This window comes from Dasypus novemcinctus, chromosome 26, assembly GCF_030445035.2.
Source record: "Dasypus novemcinctus isolate mDasNov1 chromosome 26, mDasNov1.1.hap2, whole genome shotgun sequence".
In the NCBI taxonomy this organism is placed as follows: Eukaryota; Metazoa; Chordata; class Mammalia; order Cingulata; family Dasypodidae; genus Dasypus; species Dasypus novemcinctus.
Window position 1 is genome coordinate 16,544,252 of NC_080698.1, and position 20,861 is coordinate 16,565,112.

A 20,861-nucleotide genomic window follows, 5' to 3' on the forward strand; every position below is an offset into this window, starting at 1 on the left:
GAAACACAGATTCCTGTGCTGCTGACAACAACAAAAGCAGACAAAGAAGATGCAGCAAATAGACACAGAGAACAGACAACCAGGGCGGGTGGGGAGGTGGGGATGGGGAGAGAAATAAATAAATAAATCTTAAAAAAAAAAAAATGAAGTCATCACAGATGGCTCTAACAAAGAGCCTTTAATGAAGGAGCTACAGAAGGAGCAGTGGACAGATTTAATGATAGAAACAAGAAATATTAAGTTACCCAGCGACTAGCAACAGCAGGCAGCTTTACCATTCCTAGGGCTGATACAGCAAGGGGAAAATGGGTGAAGCCTGGCATATTAATTTATAAATTTCCTGGGGCTGCTGAAACAAAGCACCACAAAATTGGTGTCTTGAAACAACAGAAATATATTCTCTCACAGTTCTGGGGCTACAGGTCCAAAATCCACATGTTGGCAGGGCCTCTCTGAAGGCTCTAGGGGAGGATCCTACCCTGACGCTTCCTAGCATCTGGTGGCTGTCAGCAGTCCTTGGTGCTCCTGGCTTATTACAGCAACTCTCCAATCTCTGCCTCTGTTGTCGCATGGCCATCTTCTCCCTATGTCTCTCTCTGTGTCCCTTTGGCCAAATTGTTCTCTTCTTATAATGATATCAGTCATTGGATTTAGGATCCCCCACTCTAGTCTGACTTGATCTTAAACTGATTACATCTAAAAAGACCCTATTTCCAAATAAGGATGTATTTACAGGCACTAGGACATAAGACTTCAACATATTTTATAGGGGAGGGAGAGCACTCTTCAGTCCACAGTACCAAGCAATAGCTAGAACTACGGACAGGTAAGAGACTGCTGAGATGGAGCTATTGTCATGGAGAGAGAGTGGTACTGCCAGATATGTGACTCTAAAGCAACATGAAGAAGTGAGGAAATTCCCTAGCCTCTTTCTCCTCTCATTCTCTTATCTCTTGCAAGGCCTCCTATTGACCCTGGATCCAACCAGGAGTCAGCTAGGAAGGGAACCTGGGGGATGCAGCAAGTGGACTTCAGTCTCCCAGGGTCCAGCCTCCCAGACAGGACAGAGAATGGCTGGGGGAGGAAGGCAAGGAATGCAGAGAACAACCAGTGGGATTTCCCAATCCAACAAAGCTTTAATTGACAAGAATCTTGGAAATGGATTTGAAGGGAAAGTTTTCAAAGAAAACTTCCAGTGGCAGGGTCAGGAGGAAAAAGAAGCTCTATGCTCAGGGCTCAGTGAAGTGAACACATAAATACCAATTTCAAAGTAGAACAGAAAGGCAGCAATTTAACTGTACCACAACTGCACAGTGGCACCAGCTGCAGTATGCACTGAACATCCAGGCAAATAAGTGAAGCATTGGGTGTGAGGTAATAACAGATTCTCAAAGTTGACTGCAGCCTCCTACAGGTTTCAATTAAAATCCCAGGATTATTGGTTTAATCCAAAGATCAAGTCAAACACTGCTTTTCTATTTTCACAGTCTGTTGTTTCCCAAATTCCCAGCCATATTTGACTGGCAGCTGGGTTTCAAGAAGATATAGGTCTCACTTGCTTTGCTCCTGGGGAACAGAGAGAACTCCCCTTAACACCTCAGACCCTGGGCAAAATGGCCAGAGCCAGTTCTTCTCTTACCTCCCCCCTACCCCCCCCATCACACACACACAATGTGCTTGAGAGGTGCCTGATATTCCTCCTGCCTAACAGTAATCAAAATTAGAATCTAGCAAGACAACCATTATGTTGAGAAAATGGAAAACATTCTGAGCTCCAAAATTTTGTAGGACACTGTAACAGGAATAGGAAGGGGAGAGGGAAGGAAGAAGACACTAGTATGGGATGTTGGTGATGGGGGGATTTATAGGGAGGGGTGCACCTGGGGCATGCCTCTAAGGCATATGAATATGTTCAAGTGTTCATGGGGCATTGTCTTGGTGGGTGGAGACCCACATAATAACCAGAGAATACTGAATTCCCATCCTCAGGAGTCCTGCTACATTCTCTAATAGAATGACAAGAATCCCCTGAGTACAAGGGCAGTGCCTAGTGAAGGAAGACAGACCATTATGCCAGCCCCTTGATATTGATGATTGTACTTATAAACATTTTCTTGTGAAAATCAAACTTACCCTAGTATTATATATTACCTAAGAGTAACCTCCTGAAATCCTCTTGTTGCTCAAATGTGGCCTCTCTCTAAGCCAAACTCAGCATGTAAAAGCACTACCTTCCCCATGGCATGGGACATGACTCCTGGGGATAAGCCTCCCAGGCACCAAGGGATTATTACCAAGTGCCAACTATCTATCAATGCGTTTGGAAAAAGACATAGACCAAAAGGAGGAAATATTAAATACAAATGAGTTTTTATGGCCAAGAGATTTCAAAGTGAGTTAGGAGGTCATTCCAGAGGTTATGCTTTTGCTTGTCTCAACAGGATCTCATTGACTGCCACAGCAAACAGTGCCTCAAAAACAGCAGGGCTCCTGAAGGCTCTAGAGACATCCAGACACTATAAGAAGGGCAGACAAGCTCAGGAATTCAGCACCCTATCATTGGGCCTTCCTCTCAAATTTATGCTACCCAGTGCAACAGAGTTAGACTCATTTATAGCTTTCCTACACATGGCTTTTGTACCCTTTTATTGGAATCTAGAATTAGCACTATACTTATTAAATATATGCCCCAGAAACTTAAATCTTTGGTCCATTAATTTGCAAGTTGAGCCCTGAATCTCAGCAGAGTTGCAACACCTACTTCCCAGTTCACTGGACTCATCCAGGACAACTAACAAGGAGATGACAACAGACAATGCCCATTCAAAGGAACAGAGTGTCTACTTGTACAAGCAAGACAGTTCTATCCACTGCTCCATGGGAACTAAGCCCCCTCACAATTAGAAATAGAGTGGCATCACCATCCCAAAATCCTCAAGATTTGGGAATGAACAATGGACTAAAATAGACTTCTTATTATGCTATTATAGACTAATTGTTCTAGCAATGGAAGAAATTTTATCATTGATATAAAGGCAGTGGTCACCAGAGGTTCTGAGGGTAGGGAAAGGAAAGAATAGGTGCAACATAGGACATTGTTTTGGACATTGGAATTGTCTGGCATTACATTGCAATGATGGATACAGGCCATTATGTATTTTGCCATAACCTATAAAATTGTGCGGGGCAGAGTATAAACTATGATGTAAACTATAGTCCACAGTTAGCAGCAATGCTTCAATATGTGTTCATCAGTTGTAATGAATGCACCCCACTAACGAGAGGTATTGTTAATGTGGGAAAGTGTGGGAGGGAGAAGGGATGTGGCATATGGGAATCTTCTATATTTTTTATGTAACATTTATGTCATCTAAAGCTTATTTAAACATAAAAATGAAAAATGGAAAAAAAGAGGAGATAGAGGAAGGTAGGATAAGTAAAGAAAAGCAGGAAGAGAGAAGAAAGAGGAGATTAGGTAGAAAAGAAGAGGGAGACGGATAATGAAAGGAGAGAGGCAGAGAGCAGAAAGCAAAATACAATATTCATTCATTCATTCAACAAACTTTAAGTAAATGCTTCCTATGAACCAAGAACATTCAAAGCCTTCCTAACCCTAAATGCTACCTGCCTCATGACTCCATAAGCCTTCCCAGAGATGAAGCCTTTTGTGATGTCTCTTTCCAATGAGGATGCATATCTTGATGTTTACCCTCTGTGTACTCAGGAATTAAACTTCCAATGATAATCTCCGAACTGGATTTTATCTGCACAAAGAAAATATTACTGGGAGGCAGAGAAAGCCTACAAATTGTATTTGCCCCAAGTACTGCCCTTCGCAGTTCTAGCAGGAACCTGGCATCTGGGTAGCGGTCTGTTTTCCACTGACTCCTCAGTCCTGCTCTGAACACAAATTCTCCCACCAATCCCAGGGTCTATATTTTCCACCTGTCCTTTCTGCTTTAAATCGCTATTGCAAGAAGTGGCTCCCTGAAAAACATCCGGGTACCCAGAGGGAAGTTCAAAGAACGGGAACATATGGAGGGAAGGAAAAAGGTGGAGAAAGAAGAGAAGGCAGTTTTAATTGTGCAGCAATTTATAGGGCTGGCCCCAGTCCTCGAAGACCATCAAACTCCATAACCTTAATTTAGAGTTGGGTGAACTGAGGACCAGAAATAGCAATAAGTTAAGGAGAGATGGGATACTGGAGCTGGTGGGATTGGGGGGTCCCTTAAGTAGCGAACACTGATGGAAACAGGCTTTTTGGATCCCAGCCCGGCGCTTATGTCATATAAAGAGCACAGATCTGGGGATTCAGATCTGAGAATGGAAGATTCGTGGTGAGTTGCTCTATAATTTCAGGAAAGCAAGCCAACATCAAAAGGTCGAAGTCCTCTACAGGAAATGGGAAGTTCCCAGGCCACCACATCCTTTGGGCCTGACTAAGACCCTGAGTGGGGAGGCCACACCCTGAGTAAGTCCGGTTTGTCAAGTTCAATTAGAGATAAGACACTACAAAGCTTTCCCTCCTCCCCCAGTTTACATCAGTCTAAAAAAGGGAGGCCAGTTATTATTTAGAGCAAGCTTTCTCAATCTGGACACTGTGGCATTCCGAGCCAGATAATCCTTTGTGGCAGAGGGGCTGTCCTGTGCACTGTAGGATGTTTAGCCCCTCCCCGCTACTTGTGACAGCCCCAAATGCCTCCAGATATTGGAAAATGTCCCCTGGGGGGCAAAGCCACCCTGGGTTGAGAGCCCTTGCTTTAGAGAATCAGAATATTAACATGGTCTTCTGAGTCCCTTTTACCAGATGGTGAGCTGGGTCAGGTTTGCCTCAACTACCCAGCTCTGACAGATTCAGGATGTGAACTCGAGTCCCCAGAGCCCTGCTGCCAGCACTGGAGGACTTGATGGGTGACGTTGGCTGTACTGTCCTCAGTGGCCCGCTGGTCTCTCTCGGGGAGGTAGCTGCCCTGTCCCTTACCTCGTGGGGTTAAATCTGGCAGTGCACACCTCAGTGTTAGATCAGGAACTTAAGGAATTTCTCCAATATAATGTTGCTCTTGGATTGAAAGCAAGGGCCACAACGGATCCCTCTACCTGCCATGCTTTGGGAGGCTGGAATGCCGGGACATTTCCCTTTCCTTTTTTAATGTCTGTCCTGCCCTAGCTCTCATGGGGCTGCTGTGAAGACAGAGATAACATGAAGTATGGCGCTTGGAATTATTTAAGCTCTGTGATTCACAAGCATTTAGATTATTTAACTGCTGATTATGATTATTTAAGCTGAAAGACTATACTGCTCTAGCTTAGGAAATGTTTGTATTCCATTAAAAACCACCAGGCCCAAGGCCCTTTGACTGACATTTTTCACCATTAAAACTACACTTACAGTGCGCGTTCTTTGCCAGAAGACAGTGTGTCCCTTATTTTGCTTTTAGATAAGGCAACAGACTTCAAAGGCCTCTTCCACCTAGCTCTTTCCCTGTCCCCTCCTGCCCAGTATCACCCCAGCCTGCTGTCCTCCTTCCCAGAGGCAAGCTAGAAGAAGCATCTAGCTGCCCCATGCCTTCTGCTGTTAAATCTAAACAGGTTCCACACTTCCTAGACTTGAAATTCTTGCAAATGACACCCCAAGATTTTTACTGGGAGACAAGGCACCCAATGGTTAAGTGCATGGATGATATCGTCAAACAGACTTGCATTTGAGTTCCAGGTACCTGAGCCTCAGTCTCCCTATCTCCCCAGGGAGATAATAATACTCCCCACCTCACAGGAAGTGGCAGCAGTAATGCAGGTGAAGTACTTAGCCCATGCCTGACATATAATGAAGACTTAATAAATGCTCACCAGTAATATTACTAAGGTAATACCATATCCTCCAAAGCCTACATGCATTTAACCACACAAATGCCTGGGCTAGTCTGAATCTCTGAAAACTATTGAATCTGAGACAGTGCTTTCCTCAAGGCCAAAAACTGCAAAGGACTCTTAATTCTACCACGTCCAGTAGAATCATACCTTAAAATGATTTGTGAAGCACACCCCTGACCTATCTCACATCCAAAGAGTTTTACGAAAATAAATGAAATACACAAAAAGACAGGTGGACGCTATTTTGGCCTCATTAGAAACAGGAGTGCACAGTAATGTTTTACTTTTGGGAAAAAAAGCTTTTGCATTCAAATAGAATCACTCAAGGCAAGGAACAGAGAAAGTCCCAGCACCTCCTGAACACCATCCACATGCTAGGTCATTTACTTAGTGGAATAAGTGACAGAATTTCACATTAGAAGTAGACTTGGAGATCAGTTCATTCCCCTCGTGGGGTGGGAATTCCCTCCAAAGCACCCCAAATGGGTGATTTATCCCCCCAGGATTTGCTTGAAATATCTCAGGAGCCACCTCAAAAGCCAAGAAAGTCCTATTGCCACCAAGTTCTTTCACACTGAAGGGAGCTCTTCCTCTTCTTTAGTGAATCCTACATGCCGGTGCTAGCACTGTCTTCTCAGCAACAGGAGTCAAGTCCATTTCTCTTCTTACCTCTAACTCCTTTAAGAGTTGAAGAACGCCTCTGTCTTCTTGGTCTTCTTGAAGTCAAACTCTCTGAACCTATCAGCCACCCAAAGCAGTGTGCGATTTTCAGGGATCCCTCCACCTGTCCGTCACTCACCACATTACCAACTGTGATACTCAGAAATGAACACAAATATAAACGAGTAAATATCTCCTAGGGATATGCTCTCTTATGGTGTAGTGGGAGAGTTGTTTTTTCCTTCTCAGTGAGATGACATAACAATCAGTTTACACATTGTTTTCGTACTTTGTTCATCTCAGCAGGGACTGCTAATTGCCCCCAGTATCCATTCTCCCCCTTCCTTTCCTGGTATTAGATTCCCTGAATGTTGGCTGGGCAGCTGCATGCCCTGTATTCTCCTGACTGCCTTGCATCTAGGCATGGCATGTGGCCTAAATGCTCCCCACACTAGTTCCTGCTCCTACTAGAATGTAAGCTCCGTGAAAGAAAGATTTTTGTCCCTTCTGTTCATGCAGAACAATGCTCAGGTCCATGCCCAGGATCAGCACTGCCCTTACACATACCAGGCACTCACCACCTACTTACTGAATGAACTGTTAAATGGATCAGATGTCTTTGGATGGTATGTGCAACTTATCGGACAGGGAATTTCCTGTCTTGTGCTCCTTGTGCTCATTACCTCCTTTCTACTGGCTGGAATGTGGATGGAATAGCTGGAGTGGAGGCAAAAATCCTGCACCACGAGGTAGAAGCCACACAATGAGAATGGCAAACCATCAAAGCAGGAGCTTGGTTGCCCGGCAATTACAGGGCTAATAATACTTGTCTGAGCCTCTGCAATGTGGGGTTGTCTGTTCCTTGCATTTGCAGGCAACTAGAACATGCCACTATTCTAAAGTCATTTTCTTTATAGTTACTCTTTGTGTACTAGAGGTTTTGTACACAGCAAGCCTTTTCTGCTAAAGGTTCTCAGTCCCCAACCTCAGGGTTAAAAGAGGAAGATGGAAATCTTGAGTGGAAAGATGACATTTGGGGGGGGGGGCGGGAAAGACTGCATTTATATCACTGCCTTAAGCAGTGACACTACATTTACTTCCCACCCTCTCTGCCTCCTGTCCTCAGGCATTGTGGATAACCTAGACAGTTGCAACAGGCTTCATTGGTGTTCTAGCTGACTCAAATACTTCTTAGAACTGAGTAAGCAGTAAACAGAAACAGAAAAGACAGACTGGGATATTGTCTAGGATACATTACCATAGAACTTAAATTTTTAAATTTGGACAGGCCAAAGTTTTTCTAAGTAAACTATTGCTTAGTGGAAAATTGTGTTGTAGCAAAAAATAAAAATTTGAAAGTGTAAGGCTAATTGGAATTTGACAACAGAATCAGTGTTTTCTAACTATAATGGTTTTACCTACTTATATTAATACATAATCTAACATAATACATACTTACATATATTGTTACAAATGATTAAAAATCCCTTTCTCAAATATGCATAATATCATTTGATTCTCATAGCATCTCTATAAGGTGGGACCACTCCTTTGCAACTGAGTTTGTCAATTTTAAATAGCGGTGGCCTTCAAAACTCCTCTCCCAGGCTCCATTTATCCCATCCAATTTGCCAGGCACTTAGGATTCCTACCTCAAGAAATGTGATTTGTCTTTTCTCATGTTGGCATGAAGTAAAGAATAAACTGATTTTTATCCTTTTCTGCACCCTTCCTCTCCTTTGAAGGGTACTTACCCAATGAGTGGCTCTCTCAGAAAGGATTCCAGATCAAAGAGGCCAACGGGATAATGCCCTAGAATAAGCTGCTGCTTTACCTCACTGTAAACTTCCTAAAATAGCCCAGTGTATACAAAGGCTTGTGAGGCTATCTGGAGAAGATGTCTAAAATCCGACAGTACCCAGTAAATTAAGATGGATCTCACAATGTCAACAGACTTAAAACACAGGGGTCTACTTAAAAATTTACGTAACTTAAGCAGAGGACATCACCAAAAAAAGGTAAAATACACACTTCAAGTTATGTGACCTAGTAACCAACTCTCAAAATCCTTATTCCCTCAGCATTTTAGACTAAATGGCAAATATCAGTTAGGCTGCCTGACTATTAAATTACTGTGCTAGTTTAAATCATCCGAGCAAATGCACAGATAAATATTAAGTACTGTATCTCATGGCTCTCAATTCCTTTTAGCCACAGATATCAAATTCACCTGCCACAAATTAAATAATTGGGCTTTGGTTACTGAAATGTAAGCTTATTAACCAGCATTAATAAAACCAAACATATAGAATGATGTTCTTAATATTCTTTTACTAAAATCTCTTTTAAATAGGAACAAATACAACAAAGATGAACTATTATGAAATGTTTTAACAAGAGGTTTTAAATATCTTTTAAGTAAATGAATAATCTTATGCACAAGAGAAAGTGAATATTATATTCTTCTATGAAAATATTTGGTTGGGAACGGTTAGTTCCTGGCAGTGTGGGAATAGTGACTGGCAGTTAGAATTCTAACCAATAAAAATCAAACTGAAGAAGGGAGCGAAATATGGCCAAATGCTCTCATTTTGTACTAAGTTGGCCTCAGTTCCTGAGAGGGTTCCCAGACTATGGAAAGGGACATGGCATTTTTCACACCCCTCTTCACTCCAAACCAAAAGGGTCCTTACCATTGGAAATGACTCTGACGTGAGATAACCAACATCTTCACTCACATAAGGAACTTCACTTATATTCATCTTTTTATTTATTTATTCACATTTATTCATTTGTTCATTCAGGTTCTTTATTCATTACTTAAATGCAAGCTTGACATCAGGGATTTTTCTGTTTGTTCACTGATTATTCCCAGTTCTCAGAACAGTGACTGCCACGTAGTAGGTTTTCCAATAAATATTTATGACTTTTGAATGAATTCATCTTTTCATTCTACAAATGCTTATGGATGCCTACCACATGACAGGTACTAGAAAACCAACATTAAAAGGTAATTCCACTGTAAATAAAATTAAAGCCCATGATGAGAATATATGTATATTTTAAATTTAGAAGAATCAGGCAATATCTGCTCACTCTAAATTCAGTCTAAATTTAAAATAAGAGGATAGTTATCTTTCCTGCCCAAGAAGAATGGTAGGGTAAAATGTAGGCCAGTGTTGCCCATGTCCTGAAATGATATAAAACAAAACAAAATCCTGATTAAAAATGAATCAAGGGAAACGGACTTTGGCCCAGTGGTTAGGGCGTCCGTCTACCACATGGGAGGTCCGCGGTTCAAACCCCGGGCCTCCTTGACCGGTGTGGAGCTGGCCCATGCGCAGTGCTGATGCACGCAAGGAGTGCCGCGCCACGGCAGGGGTGTCCCCCGCGTAGGGAAGCCCCACTTGCAAGGAGTGCACATGTAAGGAGAGCCGCCCAGCACGAAAGAAAGTGCAGCCTGCTGAGGAATGGCGCTGCCCACACTTCCGTGCCGCTGAGAACAACAGAAGCGGACAAAGAAACAAGACGCAGCAAAAAGACACAGAAAACAGACAACCAGGGGAGGGGAGGGGAATTAAATAAATAAATAAAATAAAATCTTTAATAAAAAAAAAAAATGAATCAACTGGGCAGGTGGGTGTAGCTATTGTGAAAAAGTATGAAAGATCTTTATGGTGATAGAGCACTTCTGTGTTTTGACTGTGGTGAAGGTTACATGAATCTATACATTAGATAAGTCAAACCAAGAATACACACATGTATATAAGTGCACATAAAACTTAGAACATCTGAATAAAGTTGGTGGATTGTACCAATATCAATTTCCTAGTATGATATTGTACTATAATTATGTAAGATATTACTATTGGGGGAAATTGGGTAAGGTGTATAAGGAATCTCTCTGTACTATTTCTTGCAATTGCGTACCAATCTACAATTATTTAAAAATAAAATAACCAAACTATATAAAGAACCAGGAAGCTTATTAAATGTTATCAAAACTTTCTTACATGAGCAAAACAGTGGTTAAGATAGGTGTTCAATAATGGGGTAAACCTATATGACAATATACTGAGTAATTAAAATAATACAATTTTATATTTTTTACATGGAAAGGCATTCACCATTCAGTAAGTAAAAGAAGAGAACTTTATATAATATGCAAGTATAATTTAATGTTGTTTGAAAAATTGAGAGTTCATAAGGGTATACACCAAAATGCTATTGGTGTTTATCTCTGCAAGGTAGGATTGTGGGTAATTTTGTTTTTTCATTTTCCTTCTCCATTTTTCCTTTTTTCCCCCTATAATGAACAAGTATTGTCTGAACAAATATCGAAAAGGCCACCCATCCTGTGGAGGGGGCTCAGATGAATTCTGTATGTTGGAGCAAAACCCAAGACAAATGAGAATTTATGTGGAAAGACATTTGAGTTCAATGTAAGGAAGAGTGAACTATCTGGAAGAGCCATGGAACATTAAATACCACTTTATGAAACCATGCACTACAATGGGAATGTGTTCACTGTGGCCTGGTGAATCCCTTATTAGAAATTATGTGGATGGGAGTCTGGTTTACTCAGGCCAGGAAGTTAGACCCAGCTGCCTCCCAATTCAAAAACGGTGCCATGTGATTTTTGCAACAGATTTAACAGATGCCACCTCACATCTTAAAAGCTCTTTTATGTTTCAGAGCACTTTCACATATGCTGGCTCATATTGATTTCATTTCAGTACTTTTAAAAGAAAATACTGTCCCTACAATGATTCTGTAGAGTAGGCACCTCCATTGTATTGGAGAGGAAATGGAGGCAACCAGAGAGTTATCTCCTTTAATGGATGGAGTGGAGAAAAAAGCAAGTTCAGAGATCACACCTCCTTTCTCTTGCTCAGGGCCCCATCCCTCTTTACTCTGCTACCACACAGCCTCTCCCTTCCCACCAGGCTTTGGAAACTGGCTAGAATACCCTAAAGATGCCTGCATGATCTCTGCCTGTCAAATGAAAAGCAATAATGCTTTACACAGAATAAAACGGAAGATGACATCACCCGTCTAACTGTTCTGACCAACCACTCTGACTCGATCAATGTCAAGAGCCAACAGGTCAATTCAAGATCAATCAAGACATCTGGTTGACTTGAATGACCCAAGAGCCTCATGAATCTAATTGGGAATCTCAATCAATACAATTGCCCTTTCCTTGTGTCCTCCATAGTCCTAGGAAAGGAGCACGTATTCAGACTTCTTGGCCAGTTAAATCATGAATGGGGCCCATATTGGGCTTAATGAAGTAGTGCTTTGTTACCTTTTACCAAAGGAATTGAAAGAGGAATTCTGTATTTATTTTGCAGTGGCAGCCGATTAAGCACTTCAGCAATAATGTGGCAATTCACCAAAAGAGGTCTTAGTTAGGTGCTATCTGAAATCATGAAATTAAGTGGGAAAACATACACATGAAAAAGGTTCATATGTTTTAGAAAAATAAATCCAAATTTGAGATAAATGATACTCTTCACAAAGTATACTAAACAAATGGCATATTTTCATTGGCTGATAGAACCATTTATACACATATATCATTTTCCATGTGCCAAACCTTCCACCATGTGCCTCTCCTTACAACCACCCCATGCAAGTTGTTACAGGAGGAAACTGGAGGGTCAGTGAAGTTCAGGTGATTTTCCTCAAGTCACACAGCCACAAGCACAAGCACCAGGACCTCAACCCATGCCAGAGGACTCCAAAATCAGCATTACTTGTTCTCTCAAACAGTTGCAAGTATATGCCTTTTTTTAATAAACAGGAAGTAATGGAAGTCTCTTTATAATGGCATAATAAATCACTTCAGGAGATGCAGAATTAGCTTAGGAACAGCTAGCTAATTAGAGATATTAGGTTGGACTTGACATACAGCAATGCATAAGGAGACACAGGAGGGATAGGTGAATGGAAAAGAATAAAGGTTGATGGAGCCAATGTACAGATCTTGGTAATAAGTTATTGGTAATAAATTATTGGTCAAGGTGATAATGTCACAGATTCTTGGAGTGTTTTTCTTCTTAGCTATGTAAAATCCAGTCTACAGCATTCAATTTATTCATTCATTCAATAAGCAATTATCAAGCACCTATGACCTGTCAGGTAGTATTCTGGGCAATGTGAATACTGCAGTGACTCATGCAGAACAAAGTCTCAGACCTGGTCAAGTTCATACAAGCTCTTTGAGAAAATGAGGTTGGAGAAGGGAACATGAAGTAGAAGTCTTTGATTTTAATCCTGGCCGGATGGCATTAAACAGGTTATTTGCAATCTCTCTGTGTCTCAGTTCCCATACCTCTAAACTGAGGATAATAATGTCTGTTTTTATTATAGCATCCTTCATTAGAAAGATGTGGGCAAAACAAGTTATTCTTACTCTTTGGTCCTGGAGAAACTGAGGTAGTTGACTGGGAATAAAAGTTTTTGTCATTATTAAATCCTGCAAAATACTTTGTTCCTTATTTTCCATGATCTAAGCTTTCTGGGTTTAATGTTAACCATGTGTAAGACTTGCCGGGTCAGGGTAAGGTCACCCTTCAATACCTAGCCACCAATTTCAAAGACTGCGTTTTACAGGCTTAAGATACCATAATTATGTACATTTCCCCTTATTGTGGAAGGAAGTTGGGTTTAAATGATATCTTAGTGATTATTTCATGTTAAGACTTATAGAGAGGCTGCTTCTTGCCTAGTTCTTTAGAAACTGACACAGACCAATTGATTAGCTCTAAAATCTCCGTGGAATTTTCTTTCCTATGTTCTTCCACAATGATATTAGTTATGTGGATGTGGGTGTGTCAGTACCACAGGAATGACTGTTTCTCTCCATGCAGTGGCACTTTATCAATTGAATTGAAGAAAGCTATTGGTTCCAGGCTCCCTCTTTTTCCTACCCTATCCAGGAGGCGTTGGGGTAGGAGATTTCCAAGCCAATTTTTATAAGCCCAGCAAATCAGGATACTGCCTTCTAAACAAAGAGGTGCCAACCTTTAGACTCTTTGAAAGCCAACACAAGCCAGGCATTGTCCACAAGTGAAAAGAATATAATTAGCCAAGTTATAGTCACAATCAGGAAATACCTCCTCAGAAAAGTTTCCACTTAACTCTGAGCAGCGCTCAAATTACCATTGTGCTTAACGAGGCCTCTGCCTCTTGGTGGACTCAGACCTCTACGACAGATCTGTGAATACTAGCAGCATCCACAAAACACAGACACACACAGTCTGATGCTGGATAGTTTAAAAAAGAACAGATGTGAAAAATGTGCAAATTGGGACACTGACATTATAATTTTTAAAAAATAGGAAACATAATCTCAAAAATGACTAGCAAGTGTTAGCTAAATTATTCTTTCTCTGCTCTCTTCGTCTTCTCTAACCTTCCTCCTTCCTACTTTCAAAGAAAGGTTAGATGAGAGAGACAAGAAAATCAAAAAATGGATACTCACTTCATCTCCAGGATCTCCTCCAGCTGCTTCCTCCTCTCTATCCGGAGGTTGGCCAAATGTGCTTCTTTTTCAGCCAAGGACTGCTGTGTTGAGGCAAGGCGTGCTTTGGTGGCATCCAGTTCCTGTCTGGTCTTCTCCAGTGCATTCATCAGTTCTTCTATCTGAAAGGCACATGGAACTCAGTGTGTTATTTCTCCTTCATTCAAGCGCAAGACATCCCTTGCTAGTCTGTGTTCTGACAACAAACATACAAGAATCATAGGTGTCCTTGAACAGAAGCTTGGAGCCCATTCTTTCTTTCTTAATGGTTAAAAATAAATGTTTCAAACACAAGAAATGTCCAAACTTCTCCAAGGTCCTCATACAATTGGATTGTTCAATAACTTTTACAGAAAAAATTTAACATATTTCTTTGAATTGGGGGGTGAGTGGTTTGACCCCATTTCAACCTGTGTTTGGCAAAAATCTCAAATACTTCCTCACAGTTGATGGAAGACAACACACAAAATGCATTTTCCAGGCACAATTTTATTCTTGTTTGTAGGCCCCCGAGTACTCTGACAGGAAGTAAATCTACATGTTTTAGATTCAGGTACGTTTAACCTATCAAAACCTTGTTTGGGAAAAGCTATTTGATGACCAAACCCCCTCTCACCTCACCTCCCTGCCTTAGATTTGGGAAGCAAGGTTTGGGCAAAGGTAAACAGAATTCCAGCCACAAAAGGTTCAAGTTTAGTTTGCCCCTGAAGTTTGAAAGGGTTATAAACTTGAAATAAATGACATGTAACTTTTATAGGGTGCTAATATACCATAGAAATAAGCCAGACTATCAAATATCCAGGGTTTTCAGCCAGGTCCCAAAAAACTGGACCAGGGAGCCCCGGGGCAAGGCCTTAGCCTCCTTCAACCATTGGGGGCTTTTAAAAGCCCACGTACAACAAAGAGGGCTGGTGTTTATGGTTCTGCTCCAAAGACTTCCGTGGAGCAAGCTGGTAAGACGCCATCCCTCACACAGATGCAGGCTGCATCCAGCCCTGCTGATTCAAAACCCTGGTTCCAGGAAGTTTCCAGATTCCAGAGCTGATGTTTGGTTTTCTAAGCCACCCCTTCCAGCTGAACTTGGCAGAATGGGCTCATCCATCACTAAAGTCAACAGAACACCCTTCAAAATGTGTAAATGACAGGTTAAGTTCTAATTCATAAAGACTTTCTACACAATTTATGCAGTTTTACATGGAATAAGTGTTATAGTTCATATCCAAGGTAAGTACATGCTTTTTAGATTCAGAAAAGCCTACATTCTGCCCTGATAAAAAGATGAAGTTTAATGACCCGTTAATATAAATCAAAGCCAAAACTAAAAACAGTTTAAAAAGAAGGACTATAAAGGAAAGCCTATGAAAGTCACAGAACCACACCTGTGTAATTATAGAATAAATAGCATTATTCTTTAAGTTAACAAATATATAAAGTCTTAGAAAGCAACCACAAACTCTTTGTTTCTCATATAAGTTGATAGAATACTACAACTATGACTCAATGCCTTTCTAGTCATATTTGATGAGACTGAAGCAGATATTTTAATTTCCTACCTCCCCCACCCCATTTTAATACAAAAGGCATGTCAAAAATATCAGAATTATGGCCATTCCATGGTCAACTCAGATATAGTCAGCATGACTCTCTGTATAGAATGGTTTGTGTCCTCATAACACCATTTCCTTTCAGGCACTGTTATTTCTAGATTATTTCATCCTGGAGAAGCAGGAGAGTCTCCAGGATTCTCACCTGCTGAATATCTCTCTCATTAGTTGAAGCGGACTTGCCTGCAATCTACAGACTCACAGCTACTCACCTGGGTTTCCAAGTTTTAAGTTTACCTTCCACCTGACTGCTTGGGGGCAGGCATCTGTTAGTTTTTACAGTGACCCAACTTTACCAATTACACCTTAGAGTAATGACTTGCAGGCTGCTTCCATCATTTCAGCTATAGTCACAGGGAGAAACCTGGGCACTTAAAAACATCTAATCCTTAGTTTTTACTGGTGGAGATGTCATTGGCTTCCAACATCAATAACTCCTAATATTAAATGAGACTGTTATTCTCAATACCTTGCAAGCAGAGCCTCTAAATGGCTTTCCAGGCCATAAGGAGCCCTTCATAGCCTCCCACTCTTTCTAATTCCCTTGGCCAGTGAATACTGGACATTGAGGACCATATGGGGGCACTGACCTGGATACTCTATTCTAGTCTTAGCATGGCCACTGTTTCTCTTTGTAGCTTTGTACAAAGAATCACTCAATTCTTAGAGTCTCAGTTTCCTCACCTGCAAAGTGAGGGGACTGAACTAGATGATGCCCATAGTATCTCCTGAATTGAACCTTTGAGTTCAAACAGTTTGGTTTCCTACGAAAACAGGAGCATGAAAAGCAAGAAATCTTTGCCCTGCTGGGGTAGTCATTGGGGTGGACACATGGTAGAATCACACCTCCCTTCTCCCCTTATGTTAGGCATGGCTTTGGCCAATGTCATTTCTGGGTATAAGCATTTATGTGTTGGTGCTCAAACGCCCCATTCTATGCCACGGTGACTATAGAAGCACATTTTGAGATGATGCCTCCATCAACCTGAGTCTCTGAGTGACCACAATGAAGCCCAATGACAACCCCAATGGGACAAGCAAAAATTAAACTTTTGTTGTGTTACACCACACAGATGAGGGAGCAATTTCTTACATACAGCATAACCCAGCCCAGCTTCACTGGTGAACTATCAAACTTTTTATCAAGTGCTTTGGACCTGCTTCCAATTCCACACCACCAGTCCCTCTCATGAAGAGGAAACTGCTTCTTTTTCTGCCATCCCATGAAAACTCAACTCTTTAAGGCAACTGGTAACTTCCTTCTGTCCAGGTGCCTTTGCTTAATATAGAGTTTGCACAGCTAAACCCTCCCTCAATTTCTACTGTCCCTCATTTGAAGTAAGATTTAAACTGGACAATTGCAGTTTGTGGCTTAGAAAAGAAACTCCAGATTAGAATCATGGCTCCACCACTTACTCTGTGACTGAGACAAGCCCCTCCATCTCACTCAGCTTCAGTTTCCTCATCTGTAAACAAGACCATGCTGCTTACTCTACTAGTTATGGGGCCTTGGTAAAAGTGTATGTGTCTGTGTGTTATCCTCATCTATAACAAATAGTACCCCCTGTAAGAATTACTGCCAACATTAAATAAGGTAATGAATGAAAAGCTCTTAGCGGAAAGATTAGCAAATACAAAAACACCTAGATCATTCTTAATACAAGAGACAGTAAAGCATAGTGGTTACAAACATAATTTAAAAAGGAAACTACCATTTATTAGCTGCACAACTCTAAGTGAGTTATAAAAGAGTAAACCTTCAGAATTTCTGTTTCCTCACTTGGGAAGTGGGAGTATTAATAGAATTTAATTCAAAGGTTTTTTGTGAGGATAAAATACGTCAACATCTGTGATGCCCTGAAAACAATGCCTAGTACGTAGTGTCATACAGGTGTCAGCTGTTACTACTACAGAGCCTGGCAAGTAGTCAAGCCATTTCATGTTTGCTTATTACTGAATTGAAGAGTTTGCACTTGCTGTCCTCATCCCAACACACACAAACACCCTGTCTGTCTGCACTCACTCCTCCACTTACCGAAATGACCCATCTTTGAGACCCCTTCACAGGGGGGCAGTGATTAAGAGCCTGGGCTCTGGAAGCAGGCAGAGTTCAGTCAAGTTTTAGCTCCACCAGTAGGATCTCTGTGACCTTAAGCCAAGTCTTAACCCAGTGCTTCCCAAATTTTGCTGCACATCAGAATCCCTTGGGAAGCTTTAAAAAAATTCTCATGCTCAGGCCATACCCCATACCAGTTAAATGAAATGGCTGAAGGTAGGAGTCAGGCATCAGTATTTTATTAAAGATCCCCAGGTGCAGCCAAGTCTGGGAACCATGACCTTATTAACTTCTCTCTAAGCCTGCAGATTCTCACCTATAAAATGGGGACCAGAAGGAAACTACCTACAGGATGGTCATGAGCATAAAGTGAGATAATGCATGGAAAGCCCCTAGCCCTCTCTGTCAGACACCCTGGAAGTGTCTAGCACATGAAAATTATCATAATCCCTACTGGGGCCATTGCCATGTTACCGCCACCAAGTGCCTTCACTTCTCACTGTCTGCACCAGACTTGCTGCCACCTATTGAACTAACTCTTCACATTTCTGCACAAGTATTTCACGTGTAAGCTTGGTTGCTACAATTGGACTGTAATCCACTGGAGGGTAGGGGACACATCTCTGTGTTCTTTGGAAGCTGCTTCAGAACCTGACACATCACCATTGTCTACACTCAATAAATACCTGTAGAATGGGAAGGGAAAAGCAAAGATGTGATTATGCACCACTCTTCTTTGGCCCACTGAGTACAATGATTGGAACAGACTATAAGTCTGAATGTGATACTTTCCTACCACATAAATCAGTGATCCCCTTGCCATCCTCACCCAGTGCCCTTTAAGATCCTGCTCTTTGTTTGCCTCAAGTGCTTTGACTTTGCTGTAATGACAGGGTACTCCATTCCTCAGCACCTGAAAGGAAGCTTGCTGCCAGTCCAGCATCAGGCAGGAGCCCGAGGAACCTGGGAGTTTCAGGATGGCACAATAAAAATGTCCCAGGGTTCGAGCTGGGGTGGAAGCAAGCAGCTCTTAGCCTGGCTCTGCATTCCCCACACTGCGTGGGCCTGGGAGACGTGCACTCCTTTCTCCCTTTATTCCAACACCATACGGACCGTCTCTTATGAGCTAGGCTCTCTCTGGACACTTAGCAACTGGCTCATCCTCAGAAACCATTCATTTGGCAGGGAGACTCAGAGTCAAACAGTTTTTTAATCACAATGATTTAATTATTAATAATTATTTAATCAGGATGTTCCATTTAAAGTTATTTCCTAAAAGGCTCCCAAATATGGCAAGACTTATTCTTATTGTACTTCTAGAAGGTTAAGGTTGCCTTTTGAAAAAAAAAAAAAAAAAATATATATATATATAGAGAGAGAGAGAGAGAGAGAGGGCAAGTGAGAGAGTGAGAGAGGCGTTAAACATCTAAAACATCATAAACGTTTCTTCAAGTTAGATGTTGATTTGGCCCCACCAATTAAAATTTAAAAACTAAATAAATGTGCGCTACTTCTGATTTTATTAGTTATTCTGTGTTGCAGATCATAAAAAATTCTCTTACAAAATGGTTATGCTACCAGAACTATACGCCTGTATTTGAATAATTCATGACTCTGCATGCTTTAAGAATAATGAAACCATCGAACATATTTCTAAAGAGCCTAGTGCTCACCAATGGCTCTGGAGCAACTGTCCGATGTTGTAAAGTGAACAGCAGAGTCTTAAAACAATAAAATGGAAAAACTGTTTAAGACCTTAAATCATTAACATGTGTGGATTAAAACTTACACATACATTTGTGTTGTTTGACTAAATATTTGAAGACCAGCTTCTCTCTCGGTTATCTGCCCAGAGCCCCACTCCAAGCTCTGGGATTCTCTTCCCAACACGTGGTGAGGCCCTGTGCTTTTCAAGAGGCTCACTTGGCAAGAACTGATCTCCAAATATTTTGATTAAACAATTTTTTTTTTCTTAAATTATGTCAGTATTGAGTCAAGGCATATTTTGTGTTAATGATTTGGAATTTTTTAACAGCTTTTAAGGTTTTAAAACCTTTCTGCCTTAGCATTCACGGACCATCCTGGCTTGCTATCCCATTCCAGCCATGCTTTACTCCTTACTGACTACAAGGGAATGGCAGTTTTCAGGTTGCACGCAGATGCAGAGCCAATGAAATCCTCATAACCCAGGTTACAGCAGAAACCAGAATGTGAATTGGTCCTGTGGGAATAGCCAGGACTTTGCCCACCCTCTGCTCCAGGCACAGATACAGTACCTTTGAGATCAGAAAGTAAAGATAAGTGCTTAACCCCTCCCTCCTCTACAGGAGCAACTTCTTAGACAGTGATGCTCTGGGCTGAAGGATCTGTTAAAAATGAGGACCACTGATCTTATTTTTCCAATTACTCTTATCTGACATTTCTATCGGCCTCAGCTCCCACCTCCCCACTGCTGCCTTAGAGTGACACCTTTTGGAAAACGTTGAAACTGAAACTCCCAAGGCTGTCTTCTGCCTGGACCTCACTGTTCTCAAGACAGTGTTTGGGATGTGTTTCCCCCTTACTGAAGCTTAAGCTGCTAGCAGCTTTGCTTAAATAGGTCCTTCTGATCCTTCAACTGCAAACACACCCACACCAAGTAAGCGTATTCACCCTTAGGTGCTTTGATTTTGACTACATTTTAAAGCCTCCTTTTTTCCCTTTTTCTTCCCAGGCTTATTAACAAAATCTCACTGCATAATAAAAGATGGATGCCAAAGTCATCAAGGTTGAGGAATGAACAAACATAAGAGTGGAAAGCAACTGGACTAAAGTAGACATGATTATTCTAGCAAGGGAAGAACTTGTATCATTGCTATAAAGGCAGTGGCCACCAGAGGTTCTGAATGGAAGGAGAGGGAAGAATAGGTGTAACATGGGGGCATTTTGGAGACATTGGAATTGCCCTGCATGACATTGCAATGATTGATACAGGCCATTATACATTTTGTCAAAACATAAAATTGTGCAGGGCAAACTGTAAACTATAATGTAATTATGGTCCTTGGCTAGTATGATGCTTCATGATGTGTTCATCAGTTGCAACAAATGTACCACACTAAAGAGTGATGTTGATGTGAGAAAGTGTGGGAGGGGGAGAGGT

General features: G+C 41.4%; 1 protein-coding gene across 20 annotated transcripts in view; it reads right to left on the reverse strand.

Moving 5' to 3' along the window:
* The window catches only part of ERC2 (ELKS/RAB6-interacting/CAST family member 2), a 999,838-nt gene that overhangs the window by 345,731 nt on the left and 633,246 nt on the right, over positions 1 to 20,861 (reverse strand). For all 20 annotated transcript variants that reach the window (XR_011647540.1, XR_011647537.1, XR_011647539.1 and 17 more), the window contains one exon: positions 14,021 to 14,181. Coding sequence is in view for 10 of the 20 variants with exons in the window: in XM_071212097.1 (XP_071068198.1) it covers positions 14,021 to 14,181 (161 nt within the window). In the remaining 10 variants the exon portion in view is untranslated. The remainder of the gene's footprint in view (positions 1 to 14,020; positions 14,182 to 20,861) is intronic.